This window comes from Tursiops truncatus, chromosome 6 (assembly GCF_011762595.2).
Source record: "Tursiops truncatus isolate mTurTru1 chromosome 6, mTurTru1.mat.Y, whole genome shotgun sequence".
NCBI lineage: Eukaryota > Metazoa > Chordata > Mammalia > Artiodactyla > Delphinidae > Tursiops > Tursiops truncatus.
The window spans coordinates 104,264,729-104,278,428 of record NC_047039.1 but is presented as its reverse complement, the minus strand read 5'-3'; the positions used below and the strand labels follow the sequence as shown (position 1 = coordinate 104,278,428).

The 13,700-nt window shown below is 38.3% G+C and overlaps 1 protein-coding gene across 10 annotated transcripts in view; it reads left to right on the top strand.

The window, feature by feature from the left end:
- DENND1A (DENN domain containing 1A) overlaps positions 1–13,700 on the top strand; it is a 540,810-nt gene that overhangs the window by 164,473 nt on the left and 362,637 nt on the right. For 9 of the 10 annotated variants that reach the window (XM_073806587.1, XM_073806589.1, XM_073806585.1 and 6 more), the window contains exon 4: positions 5,142–5,191. The exons of the other annotated variant lie outside the window; for it this stretch is intronic. In XM_073806587.1, the coding sequence (XP_073662688.1) occupies positions 5,142–5,191 (50 nt within the window). The remainder of the gene's footprint in view (positions 1–5,141; positions 5,192–13,700) is intronic. 10 annotated transcript variants of the gene reach the window in all.

Here is a 13,700-nt window from a genome sequence, read left to right as displayed (position 1 = left end):
GAGCAGCGTTGTTAGAAATTTGACCCGGCTTTTATGTTCGGGTGTTGAAAGGCCTTTCTGTAAAATCCCTTATTCAAAGCCTTTTCTCATTGGAAAAAAATAAAAGTTTGGTTGTAACTATAGTATGGATCTTGGGTTTAAGTTGACATTTATAGGGAAGGAGAAAAATTGTATTTCCTGTTTTCATATTTAGGAAATTTCTGGTCAACATTGTTGAACTTGGTGCTAATTAAGCTTCTAAGAACTTCTTACCATTCTGTTTTACTCTTCTGAATCATAAGCATTAAAACCTCTGTTAGCTTTCACTTGGAGTCCCTGGTTTTAACTTGAAATGGCTTAAGGTAGAAATTTTGCTAGCTTTTTTGTATGTTTGGATTTTGTGTGTGTTCTGTTTTTAACTTTCAACTTGAGTTTTGAGATCATCAATCAAAGCCTTTTCTTTCAAGTCAGCTGCACTGATCTCACTTGCAGGACTTAGAGGGTCAGCATTTACCTCATGCTATTAAAAATTGTTTTTAAACATAGAAATAGAATATTTTAGGAATTTGGGCTCCACAGATCTTTTCATCACACATCTACATTCTGAAATGAACAAATAAATTACATATGAGAGACTCAGGAAATGCTCTCCTACTGTCTTCCTGCTTCTTCCTCCTTCACTCCTTTTTGGACAAAGGTGAATTATCGACCACTATACCAGCAATTTCCAAAGAGGGTGATTGTAGCTTTACGTATTTTAAAATACATTAATTTATTCAAGCAGTCTCTTTGCTCTATTTAGATGTTTTCCTGCACACATTTTCTTTTTCCTTTTGGACTACTGAGAATGTGCCTCACCTCCCAACATTCTGTGACCCCAGTGGACGTTATAATCAGCCTGCACTTTTGTCTTTCAGATGGCATTTATTTGCGGGGTGTGTATGTCTGTGTTTGACTGTCATTTGTTTTCATCTGCCAAATACAACTAATTTTTGTTTATGGGTTTCAATGAAGTAATGAAAACAAAGTATTTGACATCTGAACTGATGGCTATTGCAGTATCTCATACACCTTCCCACCCCGCACTCCAAATTCAGGGGGAATTGGTTTAGCCTCTCATTATTAATAATCCTTGTTAACTACATCAAATTTAGTCTTCGAAGTTTTGCCTCCAGATAGGATTCTATTATGGATAATATTATAAATGTAAAATTTTACCAGGTTTTTAAGGGAATAGCTCGGTTTCATTAGAACATAATGGACTTTGTCCGGATTGGAATAGGTCCCTTGATGGGCCTTCTGACTGTATGAGAATTCAAACTGGGTGAAATGAATCCAAAGAAGACTGAGATGAAACTTGAATTCATTTCTGATTTTCACTTGCAAATGAATCCAGTGTTAGGGTTGTTGATTTCATATTTTGGTTCACACTCTGAGATTTGGTATCTCCTTGTGGGCAGAGCTTTGTAGATGTTGTCGCGTTTCTACTGCATTGTGTGATCTGCTGCTTAATATACCCATAACTGAAAGGTTAGTGCAACTGCCTGCCCTCCACGCTCCCCCCCTGCCCCTTCTGCTCTTACTTATTCCCGCATGAAGTATTGTATATTGTGTTGGGAAGAAAAGCCCTTTTGGAAATTGCCTATTTCATAAATTGTCTGGTGACACAAAGGGGTTGAATTCTGTATTCTTGTCTCATTTATTTTGAAAACTTTGCTACTGAACTCACCTTAATCAATGAGCTCAGTGTTGTCTCCAATAAGTTATGTGTTGGATATATTGATTGGGAGGGATTTTAGAAAACCCGTCTGGGGTTTATAATGTCAGCAGTGTTTTGATTATGAAAAGAGTTGGAACCTGGGGACATGGAACCAGGTGGCAAATGTCCTAAAGCCAGTGGTGACATGGTGGACTGGTTCCCTCCTGGGATCTAGTTCATGCCCTGCACTTTAACTGTGGTGACTGGCTACTATAGATGCACTTTTTGCTCATTAAAATGTTAAAAAATCAAACTGTACATAAAAAGATTTGTGAAAATATAAACTTGGGAATTGATCTGGAGAGCTGGCACAATCTTCCCCACCCCCTGCCTTAGCAACGAGGTCATTTACATTTCATCAGCTGTATTGCATCTCCAAGATCCGATTTATGATTTACGTGGCAGTTGAGGTTGTACTGAGGCTGGTCGTCTGAAAGAGCTTGTGTAGGCAAGGGAGGGAGGGAGAAAGAGAGAGAGAGAGAGGAGAGAGAGAGAAAGAGAGAGAAGAAAACAGGAGAATTACTTTCTACAAAGAAAGTTCCCTAGCCAGAGACACAGGTTCAAGAGAGAAAAATGGGTTGGTAACTGGCTAGTGACTGTTTTCCCAGTAAAGTTAATATTGAAAGACTGTGGGACACTCTGCTATCAGCATGATGCTCAACATATGTTTAAATCAGTGTTTTAAAGTCCCCTCTCTCAGAGAGTGGTACTTTTCATATTGAAGTAATTGTGTTTTTCTTTGGAAAGAGAGGATAAGGTAGTTACCTGTTTATATATGGGGAAAACATCAGTATTAAGAAAAATTGGTTTATTTCAGCAGTATTTATTTACAGGAAACATTACTTGTTTTCCCCTCCCTGTTCCTGTCCTCCCCTTCCCAAACTGAGAAGTTTGATTTTGCAGTTCTGATTGAGATAATGTGTGAATTTGCCTAACACGGAGCAATGCTCATTTTTGTTTTCTCCTCTGACAGCACACTACTGTGCTGTTTGACTTAAATTGGAATATCAAACTCTTGTAATATCACAAACATGAAGAAACATATTGTAATGCACAAACATGTGCCTACATTTGCCTATATTCCCTTCCCTCCTCCCCATCCCCCTGCCCCATTGCTTAATTAGACTTATCACTGCTTTCTTGGGTAAAAAGGAAAGCTCTTGGGAGGTGGGTTGTACTCAGCCTACATTGGGTATTTTGATATTTGTTCTAATATTATCTGACAGACAAGTTCATGGTTGCTTATTACTCTTGACATTAGAAAGTGGTAAGTAGTTTCTGTATTGTAGTGAGTAATAAGTTGGGCATATTAGATTTCTCTGACTCTGCTGTAGCCATGGGGGTCCTTTCTTTCAAAAATCTTGAGGGCTTTTGTCAGCTCAACTCCAGCATAGAGTAGAGGAGTACGTCTGCACCTGTAACTTTTGAAGGGTAAAGGATAAATGTCTTTGTAGCTGGTGTTCGCAATGAGTGAGCACTGGGGACTGAGTTTTAGAGAATGCTTGGTACATAAACTAAAGTCAAGCAATGCTCTGTGGTATTTGAAACTTGATGTGAAAGGAATTTGTAAGGAATTTCTTTTTGTGTGTAAATCCTAAGAGTTTTGTTTATGGGGCTTATAATATATTTTATAATGAAAACTGCAGACATTAAAATGAATGTGTTGTATGATCTCTTTGCCAATATTTGCCTGATAATAACATTATGCATTGAAAAATTGCTGTTGTTCTTCTGATTCCCCATTACCTATTGCAATTTATTTTACTATGAGTTTTAAAACAGTATGTGTGCGGTCTTATGAATATGCCACATTATGAAATTAATTAATGTATCAGTAATGCCTCAGGTTATGCTGAAGTACTCTTACCCGCCCTTTTTCATTTTTCACTTTTCTATTCCTTTACTGTATCATGACATGCCTTAACAGTGCTGTGATATACACCCAGCCCAAAATGATATTAAAAAAATAGGATATGCTCAATTGAATTATGTAGGCAGAACATGCTCTGGCAGAGAAAGTCAGTGTGCTTTCTGCTTCATTGAGTGGGTTATTAGATTGATGTGGTTTATTTCTTGAGTGATAGAACTGGTTTTAAAAATAAATGAAGCGAGAAGCATCAATTCAGTTAGCATTGATAATTCATTATTATTGGTTAGAAAAGTGCTACATTTGTAAACTGATCTTTAATTTATCACTTGGATTAGGATTTGCAATGGGCAGGTTTGTTTTAATTTGAACCAGCTTCTCAATGACCGAAAAATGTGTTCTTCATTTTGTCTTGAAGTTGGATTTTAAATAGTTAAAAGGCAAATCAAGTGCATGAAAGGAATACTTTTTTAAAATTTATAATATTGGTCTATGAACTTATGATAAGCACCAACTGTGGTCTGTCCAAGTCTGCAGTTAAAATTAAGTCAAGTTAGAGAAAATTCTGTGAAGGAAGTAATGATTAATTACTTGGGTCTGTGTGTTGCTGTTTGTATATATTCTGTGTACGTGAAATGTATCTATTGGGAAAAGTCACACACCACTGTATGTTGTGTCTCATATAATATTCTTAATGTTAGAAGTTTCTCTTTTATGAATAAGTCTTTGAAATGTCACTCTGGGTTTTTTTTTGTACCCTTTTTGTATACTTCCCCTGAGTAATGTGCTTGGTTTTATGTACCTACATATTTGTAAAAAGACATTTAAACTGGTAGTGTGCTTTGGATTTTTATAAATTACAAGCAGGTAAGTGTGTTCCATTTTGATAATGACGTTTAATGATAATGACTAAAAATACTGCACACTTAAAATTGTTATAGTTTGATTACAAAATAAATTCATGCCAGAAATGGCAACTTCTTTATAAAGTAAATAAAGTTTTAAACTCTAAAAAAATGTAGTTGACAATGTTCGGGGACAATTATCTTCCAGTTGGTTTTCTGTTTTGCTTGTGATTTGGCCTATTGATGTTGGGAAGCGTTGTCTAATCCTGGCCCCCTCTGTTCCTAGGTAACAGGCAAAAACGGTGCCAGCAACAGCGGCCCTGCCAGGCCAAACCCATGTGGCTCGGTGTTATTCACTCTGATCCATATGGTCAGGCTGGAGATGGTCCCTGGAGGGGTGTTAACACTCAGCAACCCACCCGCCTCCCTCCCTTCAGAGCTTTCCTGCACGGCTCCTGCTGCTTGCCCATGTGTGATTCTTGATTAATTTTTCATTTTTAATGAAGTTTGATCATGTTTATTATTTCTCATGATTGACTGCCTGGTACTCCTCCCATGTAATTGATAAAGCCCATATTTCTTCATCTGTCTCCTCTTTCTTTAGGGTAAAGTTGCTAGATTGTGTGCCATGGTTAATGTTAGATTTATTGGTCCCATTAGATGTATAAATTATCTCTCTTTCTCTCCACAGGAAGTTCTACAGACTTTGACCAAGTTTTGTTTCCCCTTCTATGTGGACAGGTAGTGTCAGATTTTCAAACTTTACTAGAAAAAAAAGTGTCAATAAACCTGCTATGGAAAATAAAAACCATACCATTCTTAACATTCTGTCTGTTTAACCATGATTTAAAACACCTATGTTCCAAGGAGAGTTGCAGTATTCTCCTTTCCTGGGGATTTTATTGACACTATCAAAAAGTTTAAAGCCTAGAGCTTTGCATTGGTTAGTTTGTGAGATATATTTTGCATGACATTAAATTTTTTATTTTGGTTATCAGACTCAAACCATGGTTAAGAATGGTTGGTATTTAATCCAGTGCTATTTAATTTTTATTGAAATAGGAATATATTTGACTTAACCAAGTAGTATTGCGTAACTCCATGGCCTTATGAGTATTATATAGACTTTGTTTTTCTTAGACTTCAACTTAAAATTTAAATCAGCATAGGCCCAACTTGTTTAAAGGTGTTCAGCTATTTAAAAAGCACATTGCCGAATAGTGTCTTGCATTTTGTTTAGGTGTCTAAGAATGGTATCTCTGGGGAAATAAGCATTTTCAGTAGATTTCTAGACTAAAAAATAAAAATCATCTAAACATTTCCTTAGTATTTGCATTATGATTAACTGTTTCTTGAAGTGGTATGAATATCAGAACTTGAAGATAATTAAAATAGTCTGAGGGTCTTTTTTTGTTTTTTTATTTTTAAATAAGCCAATAGCTTATTTTTAAATGGCTTATTTTTAAAAACAATTTTAGAAGAGCTTTTTTAACTTATAAAACTATAATTTACTAATAATGCTAATAAAATGACAAAACAGTCATCTTAATCTTATTTTCAAGGAAGGTCTACTGTATTTTTCATTACAGTTTAAGCATTGTTTTTGCAATCATTTATTTTTTCACTTGACTGCTGCCTATTCGTAATGTTGTCTTCATGGAAAATTGAACTATTAGACTGTATAAATGTTAAGTTCCACTTTTAGCGACAGAGGTTTTAGAAAATATCATTATAAATAATAAGTGGCATAATCTGTTCCAAGAAAGCTATGCAATGTGCCCATCTTCAGGAAGGTTCTATCATATATTTTAGTGTACCCAGATGAGGCAGACCTGAAGGAGTTTAGTGATTTAGAGTGCATGTGGGTAGTGTACTGCTTGGATCTTTTCTACACTCTGTAGTAGCAGTGTCCTGGTTTATTTGGCATAAACCTAAAAATGGTGTGAGATGAGAACTGGTAGCCAAAGGAGTTTAAAAGAATACTAAAAAGCAAAGGAGTACTAAAAAGCAGCTTTGGAATGTTGCCAGCCACTTATAATCACTGTTTTCTGTGGTTCTAACATGTTATTTTTTAAAGCCAATCAACCATCGTAGTATTTCCAGACTCGGGCCTTTTAAAATCCTGGTACCAGGGCTGTTTTAGTAGCAGGTTGATGCTCAAAACAGAATAGCCTTAATTTTAAGAGGGTCAGCCTTTGTAATGAGAGTCTTCTTGTCTCTTCTTTATCCTATTCCTTCTAAAAATAGCAAGGAAGTAGGGTTTTGTTTAGAGACGTTTAATGCAAACTTCACATTTATATGTATGAATTAGTGATGCATGAAATCTCCTCCAGTTGCTTATAAAATGTATTACAAATTATGGCAAGGGCATATTTATACAAATTAATAAAGGTGAAATGTTTTTAAAATGTCGCTAGGTATTTAACAAAGAAAAATAAGAATATATCTTTACATGACTCCTTGATAAGAGTGGTGATCTGTTTTGGATAGGTATTCCTTAATTGACTTTATAAACTAATATTAGAAGAAATAAGCAATGAGATTAAATCCCTCCCAGCGCGCACACACACACACACACACACACACACACACTCTCTCTCTCTCTCTCTCTCTCTCTCTCTCTCTCTCATGCCCCACACACATCTTTACTTACCTACCTGTCTGGGTGATTACATTCTGAAATGGAAGAAAAACAGAGTCCTTAAGTTATAGTGCTAAAATCTGTTTTGTCACCAGTAACGGCTGATGTCCTTTTTTCTAAAATGCTTCTCTCCAAATTACCCTCCCCTAATCGTGTTCCTCATTTTTTTTTTTTTCACAAAACAATTTGGGACAGAAATGTCTCTTTATGGGTATATTTTAATCTTTACTGTATACAATGGTTCTTTCTTACATTGTGTTGTATTATGCACCCTGTAGGCATTGATAACTTTTATTGATACAAAAAAATCAACTTGGGGGACTATATTTTTTCTCTTCTGTTGCCCCATTTCTAACTGTGGCATACTTCACTGCAGAAGAGATAATAATAATTAAGTTTGTTTACAAAAAAATACAAAGGTTCTAACGTCACTGCTTTTTATTAGCTCGCAGTTAGCACTGTCAAATGGATATGCCCAGATTCTGAGGCCCACAATGCCCCGCAGAGGTATTTATGATATTGTTTGACTTAGAAAATATGTCGTCATGGGAGATGAGTAATGCCCCGGGTGATTATGTTCAAAAAAGAAAGCTACCTAATCTTTTCAGTATCTGTGCTTTTCTACCTCAAGGAACAGTAAATACAACTTTCTGACATTTCTAGTCTATATCAAGAGTGGGATTTTCACAGTCGTCATCAAATCACCCATTAACATTGGCATCTTGCTGTCTCTTCTGTTGTTTTAAGGTTTTTCTTTCTGAAACTAGGGCTTATGAAAAATAATAATGCTGGTAGCCCTTCAAAAGAAAGTGCTTTCTCATGTGTTATCTCATTTTATCCTTCTGTCATAAAAGATGAGAACAAGTGCTGTTATCATCACTGGAAGAAATCTAAGCTGTAGAGAAATCGTGACTTGCCCAAGGTCCACTTAGGCTGCTAGCACAGTCTAGACATCCATCTCCCAAATGAGTACATTTCTCAGTAGACCACCTTGTGGGAAGACTAGTCACCAGATAGAGGGAGGTAAGGAAGGAAATTAGTATTTCAGTTCTTAATTGATTCTAGTCAACATGCTGGACGTTTTTACAGTAATACCTCATTTATTCTTCCCAGCAACTCTAGGAGATAGGTGGCGGTGGTATCTCTTTTACAAAAGGGCAAAGGAAGGTTCAGAATGTGTAGCATTATGTTGGGTGGTGTGGAAATGGTATCAGACTTGGAGCTCTGCTGTCCATGCATTTCTCAGTCTAGTCCAGAATGTATTGTAAAGACACAGTAAACAATATCTATCCAAAAGGATAATGAGGTTGGGAAAGACTGAGATGGTCAGAGAAAACATCATATAGTGGGTGAGGCTTGTGTTGAGACTGCAAGGACAGCAAGAATGGGGTAAGTGGAAGGGAGAGCCCAACACCCCACATGCGCTGAAGAACAAGGTAGAGGAGAAACTGCGAATGAGCCTAGAGATCATTTGGCCAGAGCAGATGGAGCCTCCTGCTGAGAGGGTAATGTGTGCGGTAAGAGCTTGGGCTCTGACTACAGGAGGCCTTGAAAATGTGTGGGAATGAGACCACAGGATTTTAAAGCTGAAATTCATCTGGCTTAAGCATCCCATTTTACAGAAGGGAAAGTAAGATCCATAGAGGTGAAATGACTTCCTTATGTCACAGCTATGTAATTACAGAGCCGGGGGGCGGGGGGACGGATAATCTTATTCCCAAGCCAGAGTTATTTCTACCCTACCCTGTACTTGAAGCACTTGGTGGAAAGGAGCAGTGAAATGACAGTGCTGAGATCCCTGTATCACTCTCAAAAAGTTTTTATTCTTGATGAAAGCAGGCTCTTCAAAAAAATAAAAAAGATTTGAATCCCATTTCATATTGTGGTGCTACTTACTTGCTCTTGATAGCTGGCAACCTGCTTCAGTTAGTCAAAGCACTCAAGAGACTCACTGGATGGTGGAAAAGCTATTCTCCATGTTTGTGCTTATCTTCTTTCAGAACCCAGAAAACCAGCTACTATTCAGTTGTCCTGTTAATTATACTAGTACACACAAGTGACATGAGCATGAAGTGAAATGACATCTTTTCAAGGGCAGAGGCACAGTTTAATGGTTTAGGATGTAATCACAGATGCAAATGTGGTTCAAATGCTATTTACCATTTTATTATGTATCTGTTATGTGCCACGCATTCTGTTGTGCTCTTCTCCTGCATTAAAATCTTACACATTTGCAAGGTTGCCATTATCATAATGCCACATATGAGGAAACAGAGGCTCAGCTAGGTTCACTAATGTGCCCAAGGTCCCACCATTGGTAAGTGGCGGAGCTGCTGTGGGAACCCACGTTTGTCTGACTTCCAGTTCCATCATACTTGTTCTATATCATACTGCCGTTGTTAGATCCATCACACCACAAAGAAAGCCACCAAGCAAACTCTTAACATTTATTTCAAAGGCAATATGTAGTTATTGTAAAAAAGTAGAAAATTCAGGTAACTGAAGACAATGAAACCCATTTTTATTCAGATAATTGAAAGAAAATGAAACTAAGGTGCATGATTAGTGCATTAGTATATGTCTGCCCAGATCTCTCCTCTCACTTCCACTTCTATGCATTCATCCTGCTGTGCTTTTCAAAACTGAATCCATTTGGCCACTTGCATCCCTTGTTTTCCACCCTTGGTTTAGTCCCTTGATTTAGCTTAAGCTCTTGGTTAAGCTGTACCCCATGGTCATTTTCTGTAGCATTTGAGAACCATGAAGCAATTGGGCTTTAGTGGACAAAGCATCGGGGGTATCAACCAGGAGACCTAGGTTACAATTTTGGTTCTGCCGTTGACTTGCTCTGTGCCGTGAGGCAAGTGGCCTCTCCCATGACTACCTTAGTTTCTTCATGGACGAAATGAGGGAATTGAACTAGGTCTCTGTTGTTCCTTCTAGTTTTGATTCTTTGTTTTGTTTTGATACTTTTCCATTCTCCATTTATGATTCATTTTTACATTGTCGGGCTCATGTAGATGAGGGAGTGGAGGGATCTCTCTTCTTAGAATTATCCAGTGAGTTTCTCGAGCAGAGTGTGTGACCTGCTCTTGGTCCCCAGGCATTTTGGGTCAATGCCATCTTTGCCACTTGGATCTTTGAGCAGGGAATGTGAAAAACTCGAGTTTTAGGCAGATGGAAGTTGTGTTTATGGAAAGAAACTGTGAGGCTCATGTAACTAAAGGTTGGGAGATGTGGTAGTTTGATAAAACTTGATTCCCGCCTGATGTCTCATATACAGTGAAGGAAAGGAGAAGCAGCTCTTATGGATGCCTTGCAGTAGATGGCCCAACAGGTCAGCTAGGAAGCTGTAATGAACAGAACAGCAAAATATTTCTATTCCATCTCTCAAATTTTATAATTTCATAGCAATGGTAATTATTTTCACTGTGTACCTATTAGATGTCATTTACTTTGTATACATTATTTCTAATCCTCAAAACCACTTTGCAAGGTAAGTATTATTCCCATTTTAGAGATGAGGCTCAGAGAGGTGCAGTAACTTGCCTGTGCTCACATCCGTAGTGAGTGGCATATCTGGGATTCTAATCCAAAGTCCAAACCTTACTGTTTCATCTTCTTTCTCCTGCATCATAAGTCTCTGCCTCTATTGAATCATTCCCAACAGCTTAAAAACAAGCTCTGGTATTCCTCCATCCTAAAAATAATACCCATCTTCGACTCTTCATTCCCATTCAATTACTGCCTAATTCTCCACTTCTTGGAAGAGTTACCTACACATTTTAACTTATTGCTCAGCCCTCTTCAGCTTGTCATTCTACTAGAGCTTTTCTTATCAAGACTGTCTAAAACCTCCATGTTGCTCAATCCAATCGACGTTTTTTCCTCTTATCCTGATGCCTGTGGATTTGGTCGACCACTCCCTCCTGCTTGTTCTGCCTGGTGGCCCTTCTTTTCTTCTTTGATGATCTCTTCTCTAGCCATCCTCTAAATTGCTATTTCTGTAACTTAGTCCTGGATCCTCTTCTGTTTCTCTCAATTCTCTTCCTAAGTGATCTTATCCTTTACCATGGTGTTAAATACCATCTTTGTATAGATGATTTCCAAATTTATAGCTCCAGCCCAAACTTTTCCCCTGATTTCCTATGTAGTATGTTCAGCTATGTACTGGACATTTCTATTTACAGGTTTCTTAGACTTAACATGTCCCAGATAAAACTCTTGGAACTCTTCCCAAACACGTTAGACTTTCCTACCATTAAATGGTAATATGCTGCCTTTTTACTCCATCTCAGTCCATCTGCTGGCTCTAACTTGGATCTATCCACCTGATCCATTTTCACTCTCACTACAAGAGTTAAGCCACCATCCAATCTCACCTGGACTATTGCTGTAGCCTCCTGACTGCTTTCTCTGTTCCTACTTTTGCCTTCTTCCAAACTGTTCTCCACGTAAAAGTCAGATAAAAATTTTAGAACTGTAGGCCAGACTGTTACTCGCTTGATTAAAATCCTTCAATACCTTTCCACTGCCCTTATTAATCAATCAATCAGCCAATCCTAATTCTTTACCATGGTCTATGGGGCTCTCTGCATGATCTGGTGCTTGCTTTATCTTGCACCTTGTTAAGCCACTTCCTCCCTGTCTCTGGGGCCTTAACTGTGCTGGTGACCTTTTAGTACCTTGAACATGCCCAGCTCTTTCCAGCTGAAGAATCTCTGTGCAGCTCTTTCTCTGCCTGAAACACCCAGTGCCCTGCTTGTGGAGTGGCTGCTCCATCCCATCCTTTAGGTCAGTATTGTCAGCATTTTTGAGAAGCTGTCTCTGACCACATTGTCTCAGTAGGGCTTTTCCTTCTCTTCCATTTTCTTCTGTCTTTGTTCTTTCTTTCGTTTCATATAACACTAACACAAGCTGTATGCTTTGAGTTTATTACGCTTTCTCCAACTAGACAGGAAGCTCCACAGCAGGATGGATGTTGTATATCCAGCACTTGTTACGGTGCCCAATATAGTTGCTCAGTTTGTAAGATGGGTAACTAAACTTAAAAGTGAGGCTGATAGGGCTTCCCTGGTGGCGCAGTGGTTGAGAGTCCACCTGCCGATGCAGGGGACACGGGTTCGTGCCCTGGTCTGGGAAGATCCCACATGCCACGGAGCGGCTGGGCCCGTGAACCATGGCCGCTGAGCCTGCGTGTCCGGAGCCTGTGCTCCACAACGGGAGAGGCCACAACAGTGAGAGGCCCGCATACCGCAAAAACAAAAACAAAACAAAACAAAAAAGAAACAAAAAGAAAAAAAAGTGAGGCTGATATAGAAAATCTGATTTCTCACTGGAAGATTGGAATCAAACTATCCATCCACTTGCTTCATGCCATTTATACACTGAACCTATAAATAACTTGAATATTAGGCACAGTGCTGTAGGAGGGGTCTTGAGTGGCTGACAGGCATTTAAGAGGCAGCATGAATTTTAAAGTCTGTGGTTGGAATGGTCATTACTTTTCTCCTCTGTTTTCCGTATTCACCTAGGCATGGGAAGCACAGCTAAGGATGATTTTGGTCCTGGTCACCTGGCTTAATTCTGGAAATACTCAAATTTGGTTTCTCTTGCTTAGTGGGAAGTATAGTTAGTCTGTTTGATGAGACAACTATTTGAATTCCTCACATACCTGATTTCCTTAAACCGAGTTGACAACTTCTTTGGAGGGTTTTCATCATGTTTGATGCAGCATGGAAAGGACTTTGAACCAGAATTGGGCTTGGGTTTTTATTTTGGTCCTGGTTACTTTGAAAAAAGCAAACCCAAACCACCATCACAACAAAACACCCGGAGCCTCAGTTTCCCCATCTATGAAACAAGAGAATTGGACGAGATGGTTTCTAAGATTCCCACTACCTTTAATCATCATGAAATCTCTGATTCCTGTAAAAAATGCACGGATTCTGATCCTGGAGGTAATCACAAAAACTGCAGCCTTTAAGGGAACCAACGCTTTCTTTCCCCAAAGTCATTTTTTATGGAGAAATAGTAGAGAGGGAATGACAAATTCCTTGAAGATTCAGACTCCTTTGAGTTAATCTGAACTCAATTTGACTGTTAATTTGAGTGTCCAAGGAAAAAATATTTTAGAGTTTAATGGTCTGGGGCTTTTAATGACTTGTACTTCACCCTACTAGGAATTTAAAAGGTGAATCAACTGAGAATAATGTGTCCCCTTCTAAGTTGTGGCACCCCAAAAAGAATCTTTTTCACTTTAATGTAAGAATGAGTAACTCACTTGGTCACCCAGAGGACTCCCCCTTGCTGAAAGGCAGCCTTCCTTCCTCCATTTATAAGTATTACAAAGCTGAGTCAGTCAGGAAGATTCTAAGCAAATGGATGATTTTAACATGAATTTTAGTTTTCATTCAGATTGGTAGCAGCTTGTATCTCTTTTATTAATTGTTCCTACAATGGTCTAGCCTTTATACCAAATGCTTATCTCACTTATTCCTCAAATATGCTTTGGGTTGGGTGGTAGTTTCCAGGAGAAGAAACTGAGCTACTTAGAGGTTAAGTAACTTGCTAAATTAAGGCCCAGTTAGCAAGTGATTGAATTGGGAT